The 22,130-nt window shown below is 40.6% G+C and overlaps 3 protein-coding genes across 3 annotated transcripts; 2 read left to right on the plus strand and 1 right to left on the minus strand.

Moving 5' to 3' along the window:
- Positions 1-955: 955 nt before the first annotated feature.
- Positions 956-2,046, plus strand: cfap276 (cilia and flagella associated protein 276; the record flags this gene model as incomplete). The annotated part of the gene is made up of 4 exons (XM_083974909.1): positions 956-1,030; positions 1,516-1,632; positions 1,727-1,842; positions 1,947-2,046. The coding sequence occupies 4 exons, from the start codon at positions 956-958 to the stop codon at positions 2,044-2,046; spliced, it is 408 nt and encodes a 135-aa protein (XP_083831035.1).
- Positions 2,047-2,752: 706 nt separating this feature from the next.
- On the minus strand, positions 2,753-13,827 carry smc5 (structural maintenance of chromosomes 5). Its single transcript, XM_083975045.1, has 24 exons — positions 13,576-13,827; positions 12,718-12,859; positions 12,490-12,542; positions 11,972-12,134; positions 11,641-11,775; positions 10,871-11,011; positions 10,587-10,748; positions 10,089-10,160; positions 9,703-9,958; positions 9,414-9,568; positions 8,898-9,011; positions 8,691-8,785; positions 8,441-8,573; positions 7,692-7,865; positions 7,378-7,547; positions 6,804-6,927; positions 6,315-6,437; positions 6,055-6,180; positions 5,786-5,881; positions 5,290-5,394; positions 5,054-5,173; positions 4,495-4,674; positions 3,672-3,767; positions 2,753-3,268 (listed from the first exon to the last, which is right to left on the minus strand). Exons 1-24 carry the CDS (start codon positions 13,737-13,739, stop codon positions 3,134-3,136), a joined length of 3,234 nt encoding a protein of 1,077 aa, XP_083831171.1. The 5' UTR covers positions 13,740-13,827; the 3' UTR covers positions 2,753-3,133.
- A 3,137-nt stretch (positions 13,828-16,964) lies between these two features.
- LOC310989014 (protein FAM107B) lies at positions 16,965-19,722 on the plus strand (the record flags this gene model as incomplete). The annotated part of the gene is made up of 5 exons (XM_083975860.1): positions 16,965-16,988; positions 18,499-18,526; positions 18,856-19,003; positions 19,093-19,237; positions 19,612-19,722. 5 exons carry the CDS (start codon positions 16,965-16,967, stop codon positions 19,720-19,722), a joined length of 456 nt encoding a protein of 151 aa, XP_083831986.1.
- Between the last annotated feature and the right edge of the window lie 2,408 nt (positions 19,723-22,130).

Below are 22,130 nucleotides of genomic sequence, written 5' to 3' on the forward strand. Positions count from 1 at the left end.
TCTAATGTGTGGACACAGTAGGTTAATTATAATCAAATAAAAATAAAGGTTAACATACAGGAATAGTGTTGATTTAAGTGGCCACTTGGACAAGCCAAGCATTTAAGTGACATTATTTAAAACAGTCATTTCATAGGATAATTAGCATATTACTGATCTGTGAATGTAGCTATAGTTGCATTTTAAATGGTGGGGGGGGGGGGGGGGTTCCTACTTTTTGAATGAATTTGTTTTAAATGGTCAGAGTAAGATGAAGCAGGTTGCTGCAAGATTGACGGAAAATGTAACTGCATTGAAAGTAGGTTAAAATATTCTTACTGCAGTGCCACCGCCTATTTTTATTTTATTTTACTTTTTATTAAAGAAAATAAGACTTTAAAGACCACGTTACAAAACTGATGACTTTGTAGGCTACACTAATATTTTGGATAACAATCTTAAAGGTTACTGTGATGTAAGATAGGCCTAGGGCCTATATTAAAAAAAAAAAAAAAAAGAATACAATCCAGTAAAACTATTATATTTGTCATTGTAAAAACGTGAAGAATGAGAATAGCCTACTCAAGTAAAATACCTCCCAGCGGCACTTATATAATAATAGAGTTAATGGGTGCGGAGTCATTATTTTTGTTATATTTTTTTAATATGTTAAAATGTTGCTGTTTAATGTTATTATTATCAATCTATTGCCATTCAATTAAAATGCAATCCTAATGTAGCCTGTGTGTGTATGGTGTTATAGCTAGACAGTTGGACACACAAACACACTGCTGTAGCTGGTTGACAGTCAGTAACATGTGGAAGGAAACTTCCGTCAACAATCGTTTTATTTTGAAAGGTCAAACCGGGAGATTTAGTTGCCTAGAAACGGAGTTAGAAACAAACTGGACTGCGCTGCGCAACAGTAACAGATTTCGATGTGTAGGTTAATGTTTGTCATCTGTTGTCGATAACGATGTCTGGCCGAGATCCTTTCCCGTATCCAAAGTTAGAAAACTGCTTCACTCTGAGCGGCTTCAGGCCCCAACAGGTTTGTTACTGTATATTTATGCTATTATTTAAACAATAAAGTAGGGACTCATTTTCTCTTGGGGTTTGTCTTTTAAATGAAGGCAGTTAAAGGAGCCTGAGCTGTGCAGCACTTAAATACATCAACCTAGATAATTAAAAAGAAAACAAAACTTTCTTATTGTTGCTAATAGTGCTTTTTAGTGTTATTAGTTAAAGCAAAGCACTTGTGAGACATGTTTTAGCTCAGTCAATGTTGGCTTACATGTGGATGAAGTCTAACAAAATTAACATCTATGGCAAATAAACACAAATGAAATGAAATAAATTGTAATATTTGGAGTCATCTACATTTGCTATGTTTTCTACTTTTTAATAAAAATAACTCCTGAAATGTATCAGTTCACATCTAAAGTTAATCACAGAAATTAAAAGTTGGCCATCCTGTGATTGGTTTCCATTATTATAATGTGGATAAAAAAATGTTCTTCCTTTTCCTTTGTGCAGATACAAACATACAACAAACCGACACACATCGCCCAAACAGAGGAACCATGGAATCGGCTCTACTATAACGCCACGTTGGCCAGCATCCGGCGGAGTGTGATGTATTATGAGCCCCAGGTGAGCACTGACCTTCACTTCTGACAGAAGAAACATATTTAAAGACAAACACACCTTCAATGTATTTAAAGCACAGCTTATTTCTTGACCTCAGGCTCCGAACGACAGCCTTGACATCCACCTTAACTCAGTCCATGACCAAAGCAAGGACTTCCTCAGGACCAAGAGCCAGGTTTTATACCAGAAAGAGCCCGTCTACGAGGACCACAGGTGGGAGTGTGATGTGCTGTTAAGATTGTGGTTGGCATTGTATTTTCAAATTATTGTCCTACACGAACATCTCCATCTCTTTTTTTTTTCATTTTAATTAACAGGAAAAAAGGAAACATAAATCAGGACGTGCAGGAAAAGGAGTCAGAGGAGATCAGAGTGTGGGTCGACCCACAGAGGTGCTCCATTTACAGCATCAAGTGAAACATGGGTGAAGCTCAGTAAAACTGTGTCTCAAAACTAATATGGCTCATTTTCCTGCTTCTGACTCAAACTAGCACTCAAACTAAACCCGCAGAGTCTGCAGAGCATCTGGCTTTGTTTAGAGCATAGTGTGTCCCAAATACCAAAACAATGTCCTACTTTTCGTTTTCAAACAAGAGCTGGACCAGGGAGAACGGCAGCAGCTTCTGCTCAACATGCAGCTTCCACTACCACTGTGTCTGCTGCCAACTCCAACAAATATACAAGTCCTTCAAGAGCATTTTGTGTTTTTTCCAAATGTCATACACTGAAAACTGAAGACTGAAAGTTAATACATGGAAAGCAAAACAGGGAAAAAATGGATATTTTATCTCATTCACAATACACAGCGAAGAAAACTGTGCATAGTACAATGACACTGAGGAATAAAATTAAACTGTTTGCTCACTCAGCTGTCACATTACTGGAATATTTAAATGGCCAAGTGGATAATACTGAAGGTTCAAAATGAACGTGTATTAGTTTTTACATAGCTTTTAATGCACAACAGTGCAGCTGTTTGTAGTTGAAGGCACTTTCAAGAAAATATCTTAACCCACCTAATGCTATTCCTGTCTCTCTCTCGACTGTGCTATCAATTAAAAGCAATAAAAAGCCCCAAAAATATACTTAAAAAAAAAAAATTGAACACAACTATTTAGAACAGAGACGGAACATTTTATTCAAACAAATAAACATGCATATCAACTCTTTAAGGGAGAGATTTAACTGCTTTGAATTATTAAAATAACTGTTGCATAAATAAACACAATTTCTATTTTCAGTGAACCCATTTTAGAAAAGTCCATCACCTTTGAAACTAAACATTTTTAGAACTGACAGAGCATCGGGGACATTTCAGGCCTCCCCTTCCACAGTGCAAAATGAAACTGTTCTCCTTCAAAAGGCTCATGAACGTAATATTCTCTGTGAAGTAACAGCCCAACAGAGACACTTATCATAAAAGAGCAACATCTTCTACAGTTTTGTCGTCATATACTTTGAATCAATTCGACTCTAAGGGGAAGTCAGGAAGTTCTTGGAGGATTCATGCCTGAGCTTTCCTTTGGAGACACCGTTTAATGAAGGCCCTCTCGTCCCATTGGTTTGGGGGAAGCATGTGGGCGCCGTTATGGACACACAGGATGGTCATTTCCTCGGCGTACTGGAGATTCTGCAGCAGCTGAAAAACAAAACACAGCAGGAGATACAGTTCAGGAAAATGAAGAGCACTGACTCGGGGGTGCAAAAACAACAGATGCACAGTTTCACATGAAGCAATTATTTGTTTTATGGCCATTCAGTGCAGCAGGCAACAGTGTTAAAAGTATCAGTTGATAAAGCAAATAATTGTCTTTTTACACATCCATCCAAATGCAGCGACATAACATTCATTTACACAATGGTTGAAAAAAGTCCAATTTAGTTTTTTTTGTCTCTACTGCATCCTGAAGGAAACATCTGTTGAATCACCAGCTTGTCACTACCTTTGTCTGTCTGCTCTGAGTGAACAGAGCTAAACAGAAACAGTCTCCTATTCCCCACTGATCCCTCACTCATGAGAAGGTAAAAAGAAAAATACTTACTTTTGGTGTTATGAAGAAATACTGGGATGTTGTCCCTTTGCAGGCCGTGCGGACCACGATGTCAAAGACTCTTCTCTCATTCACAGGGTCCATTCCCTACACACAACGAAATAAATGAATGAATAAATAAAACCAAATACATGCATACTGTATGTAATATAACACAGCTGCTTTGCTGACACATTTCCCTTATAGAAGTCAAAGTACAGAATAAACGTTTGTACATTTCTCCTGCCTGCATGTGTGTGAGGATGTGCTGCGCCATGACCTCACTGTTAAGTCATAATGAAAGAAAGCAGTGCAGCAGCAGTTTCGACCCTACAGCACCACTCCATGGCCTCTTATGAAGCACCTCACTGCACTCAGCGTATGTCATGTTATTTTCCACCTCTTTTAATTTTTCTGCAGTTTTCTATTTCGTTTCTATTTTCATGCTTTGGCACTGTTCCTAAATGACTGTATTCCTGAGACAGAAATACCACAAAGGTTGTTTGTTTTAAAGCGCTCTGAGCTCATTCCTCTCAGACTTTGTTTAATACACACTTGGATTATTTTTACAGAATTGCTCATTTAATTGCCCCGCATTTATTCATTTCAAAGACTGTTGTTAAAACACCATAATAAACTCTCGTCTTCAGTTCTGATGTATTGTATTGAACGTGATGCACTGACCCGACCACAGAGACTGAAGTGGTTTTGTGTTTCTTGTACAATTATACAAACCTCATGCCTGCTTTCATGGCAACAATTACAGCAGCTTCAGTGTTACGTTCATGTTGTCGAAAAGGAAAAAGCTGTGTGTGTGTGTGTGTGTCGGTCCTACCTGGTTGATCTCGTCCACCACTCTGAAGGGGCAGCGGTTGAGCTCCTGCAGGGCCATGAGGTAGAGCATTGTGGAGACGCTGCGCTCTCCTCCACTCTGATGGTGAGCCGTCAGCTCGTGGAGCTGAGTGCTGCTGTGAAACTTCACCCGAATACGGATTCCATATTTGTCATACTCCTCCTGCAGTGGGAAAACAGTAGCCACGCTTTGGATCTGAAGGTGATCTCGAAAGTCACCTTCAGATCACACACATTAAGTTCTTTGAAAGCTTCTACTCTTCAATACTTTCAACTATTCGCTCTGCAATGCTGTTATAGTTATACAGTGGAAGCACATACTGTGTGTCATCCTGAACTCAAGAGAAATGTGTATTAAATGAAAACATTTAGAATAATCTTTTACTTATTTGTCATTCAAAATTGATTAAAAAAAAAAAATTGTATTTAATCAAATATTAACATATTTGATTGTTATAATTTGAATATATAACTCAGAAAATAAGAAGAAATGGCCACTAAAATCTTCTCCAAGGTGTCAGATCATGGGTTTGTCTGTTTACCTCATTCTCTGCATGCAGATCCACCTCCCCTGCACACTGCATGGAGCGGAAGAAGTCGCTGAACTTATCATTAATCTGTTCAACCAGTTGCTTCAGAGGGTTCAGCCAGCGTTCCTTGGCCTGCAACAAAAACAAGCCCACAGCATTATTCACTCGTACCAGAGATGAACCATTTTTCTGAAAGACTTAAATAAGTCAAACTCTCAGAGCAACTACAGCAGCAACATAGTCGTCACCTCAGATATGTTCTGCCTGTAGGCGTTGAGGGCATTGCTCTTATCTTCCAGCTCGTTCTCCAGATGTTTGATTTCCTGCTCTCTCCTGTTGAACTCGTCAACGACCTTCACAGCAGAGACAAACATTCACACTTGTAAATAAATAAATGGCTGAGTGTTAAATGGTTCATACGCTCTGATTGCACTTTTCTGTCCCAAAGGTCTAATGTTGCCAAATCACATTTTAATAACACAAGCATTGTAATCATTTATGTGCCTTTTCCCAATTATTGGTGCCAGAGCTTTAAAATAACCACATTACCGGTATTTAATTGGATTTTTCAGGTCATTTTCTCCCAGTTGTGGAATTAAGTCAAATAAAAATCGGCGATTTCTTCTCGGCTTTCAAGGCTTGACGAGATAATTCAGAGCTGGAGAAAACAGGCTCGAGATTTCTACTCTGCCTCCTGACAATTAAGCCATAATTATGTTTTTAAAGAAATAATGGGCAAATTACACTTTCACTAAGACCAGTGAAGCACTCAGCTCTGGACCGCTCCTCGTTCAGCATGGCATCAATCTCGTCCAGTGTGTCGGGCAGCTTGCTGAAAGCCTGCAGTGACAAAAGAGCATGCATCATTAACATCTTATAAATACTGCTGGTAATATTTTGATGTACAAATGGCCAGCTGCGCAATATTAGCCTGCATGACAGGGTAATACTGTGCAGGAATTATAGAGGGGGAGGCTTGTTTCACTTATTCAGTGACCGAGACAAACACTAACATTACGCAGGTCCTCTGGTAGTGACTCGTCAGCCTGCATCCTGCAGCTCGACTTTGCTCTCCTCAGCTGGCCTTTGCAGTGCTCTGTCAGCTGAACCTTCCTCTGCTCCAGACGGTTGAATTTTTGCTACAAGAGCACATGGACACACACGAGTGAGACACAGCAAGAAGATAAAAGGACAAGGACATAATGGACACTCCAACTACATGGGGACTTTTGACTCCTAGTCCTGTGCATAAACACTTAAATGAAACGCATACATCAGTGGTCTTAAGTTCAGTGGCGCCTTCTCTGCAGTCATTTTCCAGCTTGGATTTCTCCGCTGTCAGCCCCACCGTCTCCAGGGCCAGGTACACCTTCTCCATAGTCAACTTGGCTCGAAGCTACACATGAGGCACAGACCAGAAAAACAGAGGGCACACCCAGAGTCAGACACACAAGAGGCAGAGAAAGATCATGAGGTTAGGTTTGCATTAAAAAAGCAATGATCTTAAACATCCATTACCGCCAATAATGACCTTTGTTATACTGTTAAATTGTTAAATTCATTCATTCAACAATGAAAGGCTGACTAGAGGGTGGAGCTCTAGTCCAATTATGTCACATGAAAGCATGAGGGATATGTAAGATTACAAAAATCCCAAAGAGTCAAAGCAACAACAGGCTCCTGGACATTATCCGAGTTTTAAGGGTCAGATGCAATACAGTGACATATAGGATCATTTTAGTTATAAATGTATTATCCGTACCTTCATTTGGGCCGTGAACGCTGAGACTATGTGCACCTTCTGGGAATTGACATTCGCAATTTTCTCTTTTGTCTCCTCCTCAATCTTCTTCAGGTCGATGACATTCTGCTCCATCTGCCTGAGACTGAACACAGGGGAGGGGTACACCACTTCTTTAAAGAACTGCGTTAACTAAACTTCACAGAGATTATTTCAATTCAATTCAATTCAATTTATTTAAAGTGGGACAATGCGAGTTCATGAACGAAACAAAATCGTAAACAAGCCGGATTGTAGCCACAGGCTAATTTCCATCCGCTGTCCCATACATAGATGTTCCCTGGTACAAAAAAATACAATAAATAAAAACAAAAGCATGTTATAAAATAGTAGCAGTCAGTTTACAGTACAATAGATAATAATACAGATTCAGACAGTACAAAAGTGCAACCGTGTCATGATAAAGTGCTTACAATCATCAAAGTGCTTAGAAGGTCCTGGGAGTAATATCTAATTTCATACTCAGGTGTAAACAAAACCTGTTACACGATAAGGAGGATACTCAGTGTATGTCACAGGAGTCCTTCAGATGTACCTGTCTTGTTTGGTGCTGATTTTCTGCTCCAGTTGTCTCTTTTTGCCTTTTAGTTCAGAGAGACGCTTCTTCTCTGCCAGAAGTTCATTGTCACGGCGATCCAAGGCGGCTGATTCTGTCTGCAGAGCCCTGATCCGATCGTCGATTTCCCGTATCCTCAGCTCACATGTCTGGTGACGGAGGGAGTTCACGGTAAAATCCTTGACTAAGTTGTCATTCAAATTCTCACATGTTAAAATTATTATTATTATTATTATTATTATTATTAAGAGAACAGCTTGATCTGTGCCTCCATGGTTCCTCCAGTGTCTCACCCTCAGCTGCTGCTCCAGCTGTCGTCTCTCTTCAGCGTCAACAGTGATAATGAGGTACTGGGACGAGGGCACAGCAGAGCTACTGGTGCTTATCTTGTTGGAGTAAAAGGACCTCTTTACTGAGTACCTCTCCTCTGTTGTGTATAACACCTTGAGGTAAGGCTCCTCAATCACCTTTGAGAAAGAAAATGAACAGAAAGGTTGAAGTCAGCAGAGATATTAATGCCTACTCTGCTTGAAATTAAACCAGCAGTAATAATATGAAGTTACATTTTCAATTGAGCAACTTATTTCAAAAGCGATATGACATCTCTGGAGGGCACCAGGCAACGGTAAATACTATGGTAATTTTTATGGGTGATGCACATTTACAGACCTCAGTGAAATCAAGTCTCTACCACTACATTGGCTACATCCACACAACTACATGCTTATTTGAAAGCCACATTTTCAAACGAATACAGTCTCCATCCAGATGACTGTTTTAGCTCCGTATTCACTATCCAAATTCAGTGTCCACCTCTGGTAGTGGAGGCAGATAAGATCCACTCCTTCCACAACCATGGGTGTCTGTTATCTAACTCTAAAACCTAGGAGTTACGTGGACAGGAGGCGAAAACATAGAGAGAAAGGTTTTAAAATGAAAACACAGTAGTGTGGACGTACGTAGCCAGTGTCTCTTGAGACTATTTGACCAAAGTGGTTGTTCTCCTCCCTGTTCTGAGAACTTGAACCACGTGGGAACGTACCGTTGTAATCATGGATTTGGTTTGCTCATTGCCGACAGGGACGTCATGCACCTTGTACTGGTGACAGAGGTAGCTCATCACCTCATCAGGTGCATCAAACATCTCGCGTAAAAAGGTGAAGAACCCAAAACGCCTGCAAATATGAACAAAGTAAACAGACAAGAAATGGTCACAGACAAAAACACAATTATACTTCTAAATGGGTTTAGTTATATTTGACCAGTTGATTTTTTTTTTTTTTTTTTTTCACCTCAGCGACTCAATACTTCGGGAAGGCTGCCGCTTCGAGCACGAGTCCACTGGAGCTGAAATGCAGTTCACCTTCAAGTTCTTCTTGTCACGGACCTGAGGGTCAGAACAGATAAAAGTCAGTTTTTTCATTTATGAACTACTAGATTATTCACACAAAGGATTAGGTTTGGGATTTGTGCAAAGTTCAGCTCAACTATAATTTGACCTCAGTCATGAACTTCTCCATGTCATCTTTCCTCTGGAAGACAAACGCCCGCAGGTCATGGAATGAGATGTGATTTTCCACGTACTTGGCGAAGCGATGATCTCTAACGTTGATCTGAGGAACACAGAAAGAGCAAAAAAAACAAATTAGTAGTATATAACACATGATAACATGGTTGTAAGCAGATAAAAGGACATTTGGGTGTCTATCAGTCACATGGCTGGCAGCTCGATTCACAGCTGCTCCTGTCCTTGTGTCTGTGACTCTGAAACTCAGATTGTGATTGATCATCTGGCATCGCACGTGTGTTTGTGCCCAATACAAATGCTGTTATCAACTGCCAAGTGCTGATGTACACTATTCATCAACAATTACATTACTTCTACGAGAAAACATTTTATAATATTTCCATTTCATCTTCATTCATTAATTCATTCATCATACACTGTACTCCATTATTTGGGCAATAGTTGTTGGTAAAACAGCCCAGTAATAAAGACTTTCTCTGGCACTCACCACCAGCATCATGGGCTCATGGACATTCCCATCAAACTGGTCTCTGTTTTGTCTGAGCCACTGGAGGGCTTCATGTGTGTCCCTGTGACGTCCTCGCAGCTTTTCCTCTTTGGCATTCATCATGTTGTTCATGTCATTGAGCTTTCTCTCCAACACTGGCAATAAAAACCAATAAACATAATTTACATGAAAGGCTGAGTGAGCAGCATCGTAATGTTTAACGTGCTTCATAATTAGATTTTTGCTCATGCAGAGGACACCGTGAAGTTTGTGGCAGACAGACACTCACTCCTGGACTCAGCGGTGAGGTTGTCCTTCTCCCTGCGGAGGTCGGCCCTCTCTCCTTCGATCTTGGCTCTGTCCTCCTGGATGCGTCTCAGCTCGGCGTTGATGGCATTGATCGCAGGTGTCACATCTGGCTGATCACCAACTTTGGCGAGCTCTGCCTTCAGGTCGTCGATGGTGCGTCTGGTGTTGCTGATTCGCTTCTGATGATCTTCCTCCTCTGTCCGCTTCAGTCTGAGCGTTTGTTTAATATCTTCAATCTGAAGACAGAGTCATTCATTAGGAAAAACATAGGGTTTCCTTTATACAAGACTGTAACATTAATAATATAAAAACATTAATTACAGAGACCACATGCCATTCCCGTTAACATCCATTCTGTAGTCTTACCTCTCTGTGTTTCCGATCCAACTGATCTTGTTTCTGTTTGCACTTGTTCGAGGATTCTTTGATCGCAGCAGTCTGAAAAACATCAAACACAAATATTAACATTGCAGTGTCCATTACACTCCAGAGAAACATGGCCAAAACCCCTATCCTTTAATTTCTAATGACAATATTGATCCTTATTTCAAAGGGTTTATTATTCATTTTAATTATCCCTGATTCACATTCGGTAAGGATCAAAGAGATAAACTGTCGATAATGGGGGCAGGGTTCTCAAGTGTGATAATCAAAAAATGTCTGAAAGTTGTAGGCAGCATAATGATCTCATTAATTCGTAATCACAATTCCTGTCAAATTCTCATGGATGCCAACTACTAAACAAGATTGAGAGTAAACAAAGTCAGTTTTCCACACATGTAAAATAAAAAATGAACACATCGCTGCCCAGATTTCTTTCACAAAACCTCATTGGAGTCTAACAAGTTCTGCTTTGCTTTTCACCTTAGCCTTTATTTGTGCCTCAGTGGGCTTCAGCTGGTTGTCAATCTCCTGGATTTTCCTCAGCATGGGCGTCTGGGCCTGCCTCAGTGCAGCAAGCTGTCTTTTGGCATCGTCTCGCTCCTTCTTGACACCCTCAAGCTCCTTACGGGTGGTCTCATACTCCTAATGCCACAAAGAAACAGGGACACATCCAACACCGTCACAGGACCAGCTTTTCTCAGACTGCAGACTGCGTACTGTTTATTTGTCTCTCTCATTTGGTTTCAGTGTTTCATTTCACTCACCACCCACGGTTTCTTCTTCTCAAGCAATTCAATCACATCCAGATGCCTCTTCTTTTCATAGTAACGGTTCACATCATGTTTGTTCCTCTCATTCCTCTGCTTGGCCTTCTCCAGGAAGCTAGCCCGCTCATTCACGACGTTCTAAAAGGGAAACAAGGCGAACACTGAAAATCCTGACAAAACCAAATGTTTTACATAGAAGAAAAACGTAAATAAACTCAGAAGAGATGTGGGATAATTGTATGGAGAACATCAATGATAGTTCTGCAAGACACAATTTGATATAATTCAATGTAGTACATAGACACATACATAGGCTCCCTCCAAACAGCAGAAAGCTAATTTCGCAATCTTGGAAATCCAAAAAGACTGCTACATTTGAAATGTGGCTGAGGGAGTTGGGGAATGTATTACATTTAGAAGAAGAAAAAAAACGTACATTACGTCAGCTAAAGAGAGTTTTTAAAAAACCTGGCATGCTTTTCGAAATTGACCTAATTCTCATCTGTCACTGTGCAATTATCTATGATGTCCTGTTTGTTGAATGTCAAAAACCTCAGTCAGAAAACCTGTACTGTTCTCTGTATAACCACCAATATGAATATGTTTCTATTCTTCTGTTGTGAAAAGCTTTAATAATCTGTGGTGTAAGACTGTGTGACTGTGTAGTGTTCTGCTTACCACTGTAGAGAAGAGACAGACATTTACAGATGCTGCATAAATAATAACTAGATACAACAGGTATACAAAGGATGGTTTAATAACGTTACCTCCAGTTCTCGTTCTTTGTTGCGAAAGTTTTTGAGCTCGCAGTGGTACTCGTACATCTCTGGTGGTCCCACTGACTTCTCAGTTGCTTCCAACAACTCCGTTTTCGACATCTTGGCAAACTCTCCCACTTTTTCCTGTAAGGACAAACCAGCAAGAAAACAGTGAGGAAGGAGTTAATCAGATGAAGCCTGTCAGCTGTTAGAGTTTCATACACCTTCACTTTAAGAAAGGACTGTTATGGCTATTTAAGTTAGCCATAGAAAACTCCAGCAGCCATTTCTTTAACAAGCTGGCCATGCATATGCACGTAACCCAGTGATGAAAACTAACCTGAGGCAGGAACTGGCAGAGGTTGCTGACTTGGATGCGCAGAGCCTTGACCTCCTCTTCCACATTTTTCTGGTTACAGTGTCTGCCATTCAGCATCCACAGAGACTGGTTGTTCTCCACATGGATCTCTCTATGAATCACTATGCTCCCATCATTTTTGCACCTTGAGTAACAAGAAGGGGATTCGACAATCAGATATATCTAGCACTGGGTAAAAATGACATAGTTGATTCACAAAATCACATTACATGGACAATTTATCCATGGTGAAAGGTTGTTAAATTTAAGGTGGAAGTGTGGCTCTGTAAAATATTTTAGGGAGAATACAATTGCATAATTTCTAATTTGATTCCTTAGGAAGTTCCAAACAATGTAACAAAAAGATTTCACAAAAAGCTCATCTACCATTTGCAGAAGAATTAAAAACCCTGATGGCTGAAGGTACAAAGGACCTTCTATATTTATTTAGATACTCCTAGTTAAGTAAGAGTGTATGTCTATGTGCTATCATAACTTACAGTTCAATCTCAATAAATCCTTTATGGCACCCACGTTTGACATAAAGCCCAACCTATGGGGGGAAAAAAACACAAACAAATCCTTTCAACAATCACCAGAGTTGTAAATTCAATCATTTATTATCAGATGAAACAGATGCATAATACTAAACTGAGTGCAAGTAGATGACACTTGACATCACATGATGAGAGTGCATCTGTAAGTGGCATGGTTTCCCTGCTACTCACCTTATCGCCTCTGCCCAGGATAGTTGTCTTGCCAGCCAGACCCAGACAGATGGCACACACAATGCTGGACTTGCCGGTTCCATTAGCTCCGACAATCATGTTGAGATTTGGTCCAGGATACACCACAGAGTAGTCGTATGTTCTGTGAAAATTACAAGGGAAATACGTGAGGGTCTTCCTGTAGCATTTTACAGCAGAAGTGGTCTGGCTTGCCTGGAATAAAGACAACATCTACTAACATCACATGAATGAACATGTTTTGATGAAAATAACACTAATCTGATGAAAGTCACAGTTGCATATAGCATACATAATGAGCATGGCGATTGTTTACACTCTCATTTACTCACAAAGTTCTGCTTAACAATTTAGAAAATGTTGTCTGTTACTCAAAAGACCCTGTTGTGGACTTGGTGTTGTGAGTTACAGTTACTCAGTGGTGTAGTCTATGTGATATGGAGGTAGTACATCCACTTAGATTGCGTTAATATTTTTAGTATACCCCCCACAACAAAACGACCTACTTATACTCTATGTAATACAGATATGAACAGTGCACCAACTTAAAAAACATTAAGATGTATATATACAGAAGGTTAAAGTCTGTATACCCACTACAACAAAGACTACACCACTCCAGTTCACATCACAGCGCTGCAGTGTCACCGGTGCAGTCCCATGTTGGCTAACTCTCAGCAGCCTTTCTCGGAGGGCACACAACTTTGTCACGTTAATATAGCAGCCAAATAAAACAAAAAAAGAGCAGCACTGTTGTCCATCACTTTCTGCCATTCTCGGTTTCGCTCTAACGTCGCTCTAGTGCTGTTGACTGACAGTTGAAGACGAGCAGCAACTTACAGGAAGTTTTTCATAGTGATGCGCAGTATGGATCCCTCCACATAGCGACCGTCCGCCTCGCCCCCATCGCCCTGGCTGGCTATGAGGGGCTTACCGGAGCGGACAGACGTTTGTGAGCTGCTGTTGACCTGGCTGAGTCGCTGTCTTTTGCTTGTCTCCGCCATGGTTCACACACATGAGACGGGGAAACTACCTGCTTGAACCATGAACAACCACCACAGCTCCAGCGGTGGGTCGTCCTCCTCGCGCGCTTCGTCGAGTAGTTGCTGAGAGCTGATTGGACAAAGGGTGGTCACGTGTGAATAACAAACCTCGACGTCATTGTCGAAGTAGCGTTCATTATCGCGAGACTATGTGTATAGACCTGAAAAGAAAACTTTTATATTTTAAGAGATGTATCAGTTAATATCAGTGAAAACTGAAAATGCTCGAATTGCTCTCAGGTGAAATATTTGGTATTATATTAGTGTTTTCATATTCTCCAATTTATTCTGTTTTGAACGTGTGCTGTTTGGGTCATGCATGATAAATAAGTCCAAATGCGAATATACTGTAGTATCGATTACTTTGATATGTTCGGCCACATTTCATATTCACAATAAAAACTTTAATACATAAAGAAACGAATATTAGCCTACTGAGTGGATTCTTTGTATACTGGACTTTGCATGATGTAAAACAGACTATGCGTGGCATCATTAAAGTGTCCTCACATTTAGGGCTTATAGGGCATGTGAAAAGGCAGACACACTTCAGGAATCCCTGCACTGTTCAGGTTTTTCTCCTTTATGTGTCTTGGCCACTTGATGAAATCAGTCATCTTCACAGACTGACCCCGCAAGTTCTGTGCTCATAGTTGTTGTGTTTGTGACTGTTGTTGGGGGGGGAGGGGAGGGGTGGCTCGATGAAAACACAGACTGGGCAATATGCGACACGATACTCGGTTAAATGGGACAGCGTTTGGTCTGAGACGACGTCCATTTTTGTTAAGAACTCGGGTTTGTGTCGTTAAAAGGCGACGCAAATTGTCGCACGCTTCAAATTTTTCTATCTTCATCCGTTCAAATCAAATCAGATATTTAGGAGCAAACGGTGCTCCGTACTGATAGCCCCACACTGTGGACCCATTGAAAAAAAAAACTACTCTCATGATGAAAAGTCTTAGTAAAGTCTCTCTTCAGGTCAAACGTAGGCTATGTAAACGTTTCACAGGGTCTGGCACCACGACGACGATGAGTTCGAGAGTAGAACCAAAGTCCTAGATCGTCTCTGGTAGAACAGAACGCAGATCATTCGAAACGGTTAACGTTCCACCTTCGCCACCGTGTGTGGCTCGTGCCCGGCCCGCTGCTTTTCAGTTGTGGTTCGATCAGAATCGCCTCTTTACTCAGTGTTCGTCGTGAAGTTTGAGACGAATCCCAAAACTAAAGTCAGAACTAGTATATCTGATCAATTCATCACCTCTCACCACAACATGAAGCAGTGGAAGGCCCAAGGTTTAACTCTCGCCTGCTGCTCATCGCCACGGGGGCTCGCGAGCGCTTTTCCTATCATCTCCGATCGGAGCAGAGCCGAACTCCGACCGGATCAAATAAGATCAGTGTGTAGGTTTTTTAAAATAAAGTCACATTCACACTCACAAACATCCTACATTCACACAAACACTCATCACTCGCTCTCACACATACGCACCGCGCACACAACCATTCAAACTATGGAGACGGGGACTTCCGGGGCGGGATTTAAACCCAGAAACAGGAAGTAGTCATAGGACAATCGGAGCAGGACATAGTTGTATACTGACCCCATGTGGCCATTAAAAGAAAAGACCTCTCTCTCTTTTTTTTAAAATCATATTTATTGCATGAGTAAATTCAAATCTCCTCAACCCCCCAGGATGAATGATACAGTAACCCCCCCCCCCCTTCCCAAAAAAAACCCCAAAACAATTGTTATTATTTTACTGTTGGTATTATTGGATTTGCAGAATGTAATATGACTTTTACTCAGAATGGTTTTATTTCATTTTCACACAACAGTTATATGATGATGTGATTTTGGGCCATGCATTTTTAAAAAGCATGTTCCTTTACTTCTGTAGAGTAGGCCTATTGTACATTTCTAGTTGCGACGCATTATCCTTAAAAATTCCCATCACGTGTTTTGGGTATTGCCCTTGGTCATCATGTGATTTTGATAATATACCAATTAATTGTCCAAGCCTATGTTACTTTTTTGTCAGAATCAGAATCACAATATTAACTTTCTTTGGATAGGATTTTGGAAAATACTAGTTTCAAGTGCTTTGAAGAGGAAAGAGACACCAACATCTTAAAATAACTAACACAAGACACAAATGTTAGCCTGTTTTAGTATGAAGGGACTTGAAGGTTGAGGTGGCCAGCCTGACTTCCTCTGGCACGGCATCCCTGAGCTTTGACAACAAAAGCTCTGTCACCTCTAGTTACAAACCCTCTTTGAGGAGCAGCAGGCGATCCTTGCCAGAGCACCTCCAATTACAATTTGGCTCACATGGATGTTGTCCTTAGAAATACAATTTGGAGGGAGACACTGATTAGCCTTGAACAGACTTAGTAACATTTTAAAAGCTATTCTAAAATGAGCAGAGATTAAGATGGAGGCGCAAAGATCTTGCTATAATCAATAAATTACGAGACAAAACTGAAAAAATAACTAATTTAACTCATTATGAATTTAAAAAATCACAACAAAAACAAAACATAATTTATCATATTTGTAGCTACTGTGCCCCCCACACTATTCTGCATTTTGGGTGACTGGAAATTAAATAAAGACTGGTCCTAGTGGCTTTGAACTCTACAGCAGAGGACACGCAGTAAAAAGACAACGTACTGTTTGTACAGTAACTTAGAACAACTTTCAGTCAGACAGTGTTTTTTTTTTTTTTTTGAAACAGCAGCCAAACCAACTGAATCTCTGGAAGAAAAAACACACGTGCTGCTGCTGCGAAACCATACAGCCTGAAAATCCTTGTTTGTCGGAGCCTTTGTCAACATTAATGGGCTCGGTGGTAGAGCAATGGACTGGCAATAGTGCCGTGCTACGTTGGTTTTAAGCTGCATTTGTGTCGGCGGCAATTAACTAATCTAGTGTCCTTGCCTTGTGGGGGTTGTGAGGTAATCTTGAATGGCGTAATAAGATTTCAGTGTCTACTACCACTATTGACTACAACTGCATGGAGGACTGAGTGCGAGGAGCCCTCATTAATGCCAGTATGTTGGACTTGGATGCAACAAACAAACAGACAACTGACTGACTATGTGAGGAGCTGTGATTCTTTGGATAATGAACTAAAACAGGGCAACTGATACTGGACAGGAACAGTGCACCTCTTGCGCCATTTTGCCATGGAGGGGTCATCTCCAAAGAAAGTGAGTTCTTGCATGCTGTTTTCTTGGACCTTTACTCCTGTCTGGTGAATAAGAGGTTAAGGTCTGCTCTGGTGGCCATCTGTCAAAGCTTGAATTGAATTCAATGTGTCCAAAAGACTTCATATTCTTCCCAATATTATTCTATAAATATACAAAATCTGAGTGTATGCCTTATTACAGGATACTGTCGCTGGGCAATCCAGAATCATCCCTCAGATTAGAACAACAAAGATTATTGAATTTGATGTTCAGCCCCTTCATTGTAGGCCATTACAGACTCTGTGTAATTATATCATTATTTTAGTTTGGTAAACAGTAGGCTACAGCGCAGGTTTTGATTTATCAAGTGTGAATATTTTATGTTCTTGAGAATTATTTCTGCTTTTTCTGGATACTTAAATTCTCCCTTGACTCTCAAATGACTTCAATCACTTCAGATAACTGATGTAGTTATACACTGGGTGTAAAAATCGGACCCAGGTTTACTGAATTCTTTTTTATACCAGGATGAAAAAGCTCTCTTGTCAAGATATTAGGTATGTTGTATTTTCGAAGAACACAGTATTTATCTGACACCAAGAAGAAATCACAGACCATTTGGCTACGACTGGACGTGGATGACAAAAACTAGAATTCAATCCATCAACAATGTTTCTGAGGGTAAACATATGGCAGCGCTACATCTAAGGAATTAATTTGTGCCAATTACAATTCAAAGTGGCTGTGCTTAGAGGGACAGAGAAGTTGTGGGAGATCAGGTGGAGTCAGTGAGTTTGCTGGAATTAATCCCAGCCTTGCAGGCCCAGTCTGGAAACAATGGTTTCCATCAGGTCAGACATCAGTCAGGTCACGTCCTGGCTCGCCCGCTCTGCAGGGGCCCGAAGAGGGACAGGATCTGAGGGCTTATGGCGGCGTCAGGGACAGTAAAAGGCACAACTCCAAATACAGAGCCTGAGGGTTATGAGGGTCATCTGTAGGACAGTAATAGCAGGAATATGCTGTTACCTGCCTGAGTAAGGCAGGACAACAACAACAACAGCGTCTGCCATCTGCTCTCTGCTCAATATGATCCGTCCTCCAGCTGATCTGGTTTCACAAGGTGTGGCAGAGGTATCCGTCTGGTTGTGTTACAAGCAAGAAGACAGGCCCAGGTCTAATCCACTGTTGTGACATCACAAATGTATAGTTAATATAGATATCAACATATTTTTCATGGTAATTACCACTACCATATGTATATTTCTGGTTTCGCTGTCGTGCCAAACCTTAGTAGCTGACAGAGCTCTTACATCACCTCTGTGCTCCAAGTAAAACACAGCTCACCTGCTTAAGCACCACAGCAGGCACTGTTCCTTTTAACCTTTATCTAATTATACCTTCTGTCCAATCTGGCGTTGAACAAAATAAAGACGGTGTTTTCATACATCAAGTGTGACATGTTAGTTAGGTCAAATTACTAACAGGGTGTGTCTGTTTTTTCTGTTTTCTCTCCCACTTTTAAAACCAACAGAAACCAGGATATGGCCATCACAAAAAAGGTATCTTGAGAAGCACATTATACATCTGATGATGCAATGGATAGCAGTATTCGATTGCTAAAAGAATTGTTTAAGGAGCAATTAAAGACTGTTGATCAATCAATTTGTTTGAATGATTGCATGATTTGTTTGATATAATTATCTCTCTGTGCACTAACCAAATGAATTATTTTAATTTCTATGGTCAATTGACCTAAATATATGAAACTTAAATTACCAGGAATGTAAAAATACTAGTCAGTAAACGACAGTGACAGTTAGAGTTTGGAGTAGTTTTAGTTTAGTAGAATTGATCATAGTACAGATATAAGGTTGTTTGTGTTCCTCAGAGAACTCAGTTGGCCACCCACCGCTGTGCCGTCAGTCCACAGGAGACTTCAGCGACGACATTGTTCAGCCCAGGAAACTGAACGGCTCGTCAGTGGACCCACCGAGCTACCAGGACCTCCACAGGGAGCTGCTGCTCAGCCATAAACGGTACAGGAAGTCCAACACCTCCTCTAAACACCTGTACTGTAGGTGGATTTTGTTGTTCAGTGTGACTGTGACTCTGCTTGACCGTGCAGGGGCCTGCTGCTGGAGGAGAAACCAGAGCTGAAGCGAGTGTTGGAGCAGCGCAGACTGGAGCTGCACAAGGAGGAGGAGATGGCGCGACGGGGGCCCTCGGATCTGGAGACAGAGCTCCGCAAGAGGCAGCAGAAGCTACAAGAGGTCAGAAACATGCAAAATGCAGTTAAAAAGTTACTATAAACGTTTTACTCTGGTCCTAATTAACAGTTTTCGTTATTAGTAATATTAGTATAATCATGGATTTTTAAGGTAACAACATCTAGTTTGGACACATGTCACTTTTGAGTTGTAAACAATCCAACAGAATGCATAAAGCCCTGCTAACCTCTTAGTTGGTTTTATTTGGATAAAGGCTCAATACTAAAAATGTCAGTTTATCCAATAATTCACAGAACATGCAGACTCTTGTCGACAGTAGGCTAAACTACTGTTGGACAAAGGTGGATGACTGACACTGGATGAAAGCAGATATAGGCTACTGACATACTGACTTTAATTTTTTTATTTTTTTCCAGTATGAACAAGAGGAGATCAGGCGGCGGGAGAACCAGCTGAAGATCCCAGAGTTTGTCCGTGTGAGGGACAACCTGAGGCGCACACAGACGTATGAGCGCTTTGATCAGTGAGACCCTATGGCTCCCATCAGCCCCTGCAGCATATCACCATAGTGGCCATAAATCTTTATGGTCATTGTCTGCTGAGTTTAACACATTAAAAAAAACAACATCACAGAGGCAACAGCTGACTTTGCATCTCTTCACAGAAATATCAGAATTTGCATATGGATCATATAAACCAGGAAATACATAATCCAGATTTAAATACATCTTCACAAAACCACAGCTCTGTTTCCAATGAGAGAGTGGAAGTGCTATTTTTTTTATTCATAATTATGCGGATAAATATTTGCAAAGGGAAAGCTACTACTGCTCAGAAGCTGGATATTTTTTATGTTTTCTATGATACTATTTATTTTTTCAAATCAACTTCTCATACTTCTTCAGGGCCACTTCAGTCAAGCCCAGTTCTTACTTAAGAAGACAACTAGATTGTTAACAGACACATTTCTCAACAGACCTGTTTTGTATCAGTAGAAATCCCCTCAGTGTTACAAATCTGTTTGTTTATCTGTTTCTGTCATGACTTTTGATTTTTAGTGTGTCCGTGTGCTGTGGAAATAAAGGCTTCATGGTTTGCAGAGATGCGTTGTTTTGCTGGACACAATTCAAAGTACTGGTGACTGATTTGCATGCAGCTCTCCTCCCTGAGGACTCTCACGGTTCTTTCACATGGATATGGGACTTTGTTTAATTAGCTGATCTTTTCATTCCATCACGGGATGATAGGAGAAAGCACAGGCCATCTGGAGGAGGCTTTTCAGGACATATAGGCTGGGAATACCCAAGGGCCTGGTTAAAGCACCGGAGACATTTGGGAAAGTCAGTGAAGCCACTGACTGAAGGCAAATAAAAGCAGCCTGTTTCAGAATAGGTTATTTTAGAAAGGTAGTCTTACCCTGTACAGAAAGAATCATATCTATCCAGGAAAACTATCAATATAATAAACATTTACACTGACAGTGGCAGATGTTTTTATCCATAGTGTCTAACAAGTGAGGGACCAGACTAGAGCTTCAGTGAAGTGGGGTCTATACGCCTGTAATAGGTCTATTCAAGTTTCAGGACATAGGCATATACAGATAGGTCTACTAATCCTCTATTCCTGTACTTTCAAGCACAGAACTATCATTTAAATTCACGAAATCATTCAAATGTTATAGGTTAGATCATTTGATTGTCATTAACTGTTAAATAAATGTAGTGGAGTAAAAAGTGCAATGTGTAGCCTACCTCTGAGATGTAGCGTCCTAAAAGTATAACTAGCCTATGTCTATCTGGTTAAGTACCATTTATAAAGGGTTTATAAACTGCAATTAATGACTCTACCAGGCAATATTGTAGGCTATAGACTGACCATGAGTTACTAAGGGGATTCCGTCTTTGGTAGGCCTATGACATTTTTTCTTTTTACCTACTATATCAGGTGTTCATCAGGTGTAATCTAGTTATAACACTATGCACTACTATATTTCCATGTGTGGAAGTGAAAAAGTCCTACAAGTATTTTTTTTTTTTTAAATAAATCGTCTTATTTATGCTGATTGAAAACAGGCTAAACTTGTCCCTGTTAGTAAAACCATGTTGTGAAGGTGTTTTAGGATGGATGGAGTCTTGTTTACATGCCAGCTGCCTTGAGATCGTCTCTCTCTTGGTCATTCATCCTTTGTGCCTCTTCTCAAATTGCCCCTTCGCGCGTCGCGTCGCGTGCTGTGTCAATACGCAGAGCGTGTCTGGAAAGTCAGCAGCGTCGGACCGAACCACTTACAAAACAGTCAGGGGGGGAGAGAGGCAACAAAAAACATCTTTCCCGATTAGAAATTTACTTTGGGGAAGATGCAAACTTTTGGGATTAAAATCACTATAATAAATAGGTTATGAAGTAAATCAAGATAAGATTTTGGCTTCCAAAGATACTTAAACAAAGGCCAATAAAGTGGCCCCCCTTCAGCTAGAAAGTGGGGTTGACTGGAACAGATGTCCCAAGCGCTGCCCTCGCATCAGATCAGAGAAAGTGTGGACAGCTGCTGCTCCACAGGAGAGGATGCTGAAGTAGACGGACTGAAAACACAACACAAGGTGAGTCCCACCGGCACTCACAAATTTGTAGAAGTTTGATATATGACAGAAAGTGAAGGGAGAGCGAGCGACACGTATACAACCAGAAGAAGAGTAAGAGATCAAAGATGCTGTGGCTTAACTTCAGACTAATTCAAAACCGTTTACAGTTTCGATAAATTGTCTATTCCATTTGTTTATCACGAAAACGTCCGATATTACAATAAGATAAGTGTTCAGTCTTCATGTTGTAAAGTAACTAACAGTGATGGAAGAACTACCTGGATTCATGTAAAAAAATACAAAAACTAAAGGAATCTTGTAGCCTACTAGGTAGGTAGCTGCTAATAAGCAGTCAT

Source organism: Trachurus trachurus, assembly GCF_905171665.1.
Source record: "Trachurus trachurus genome assembly, chromosome: 7".
Classification (NCBI taxonomy): Eukaryota; Metazoa; Chordata; class Actinopteri; order Carangiformes; family Carangidae; genus Trachurus; species Trachurus trachurus.

Coding starts and splice junctions, on each gene's coding strand:
- smc5 (XM_083975045.1), bottom strand. CDS start 13,739: ATGGCGGAGACAAGCAAAAGACAGCGACTCAGCCAGGTCAACAGCAGC. Junction 10,161..10,586: donor AGGCACAAATAAAGGCTAAG/GTGAAAAGCAAA, acceptor GATGTTTTTCAG/ACTGCTGCGATCAAAGAATC. Junction 8,574..8,690: donor CGAAGTATTGAGTCGCTGAG/GTGAAAAAAAAA, acceptor TCATATTTGCAG/GCGTTTTGGGTTCTTCACCT.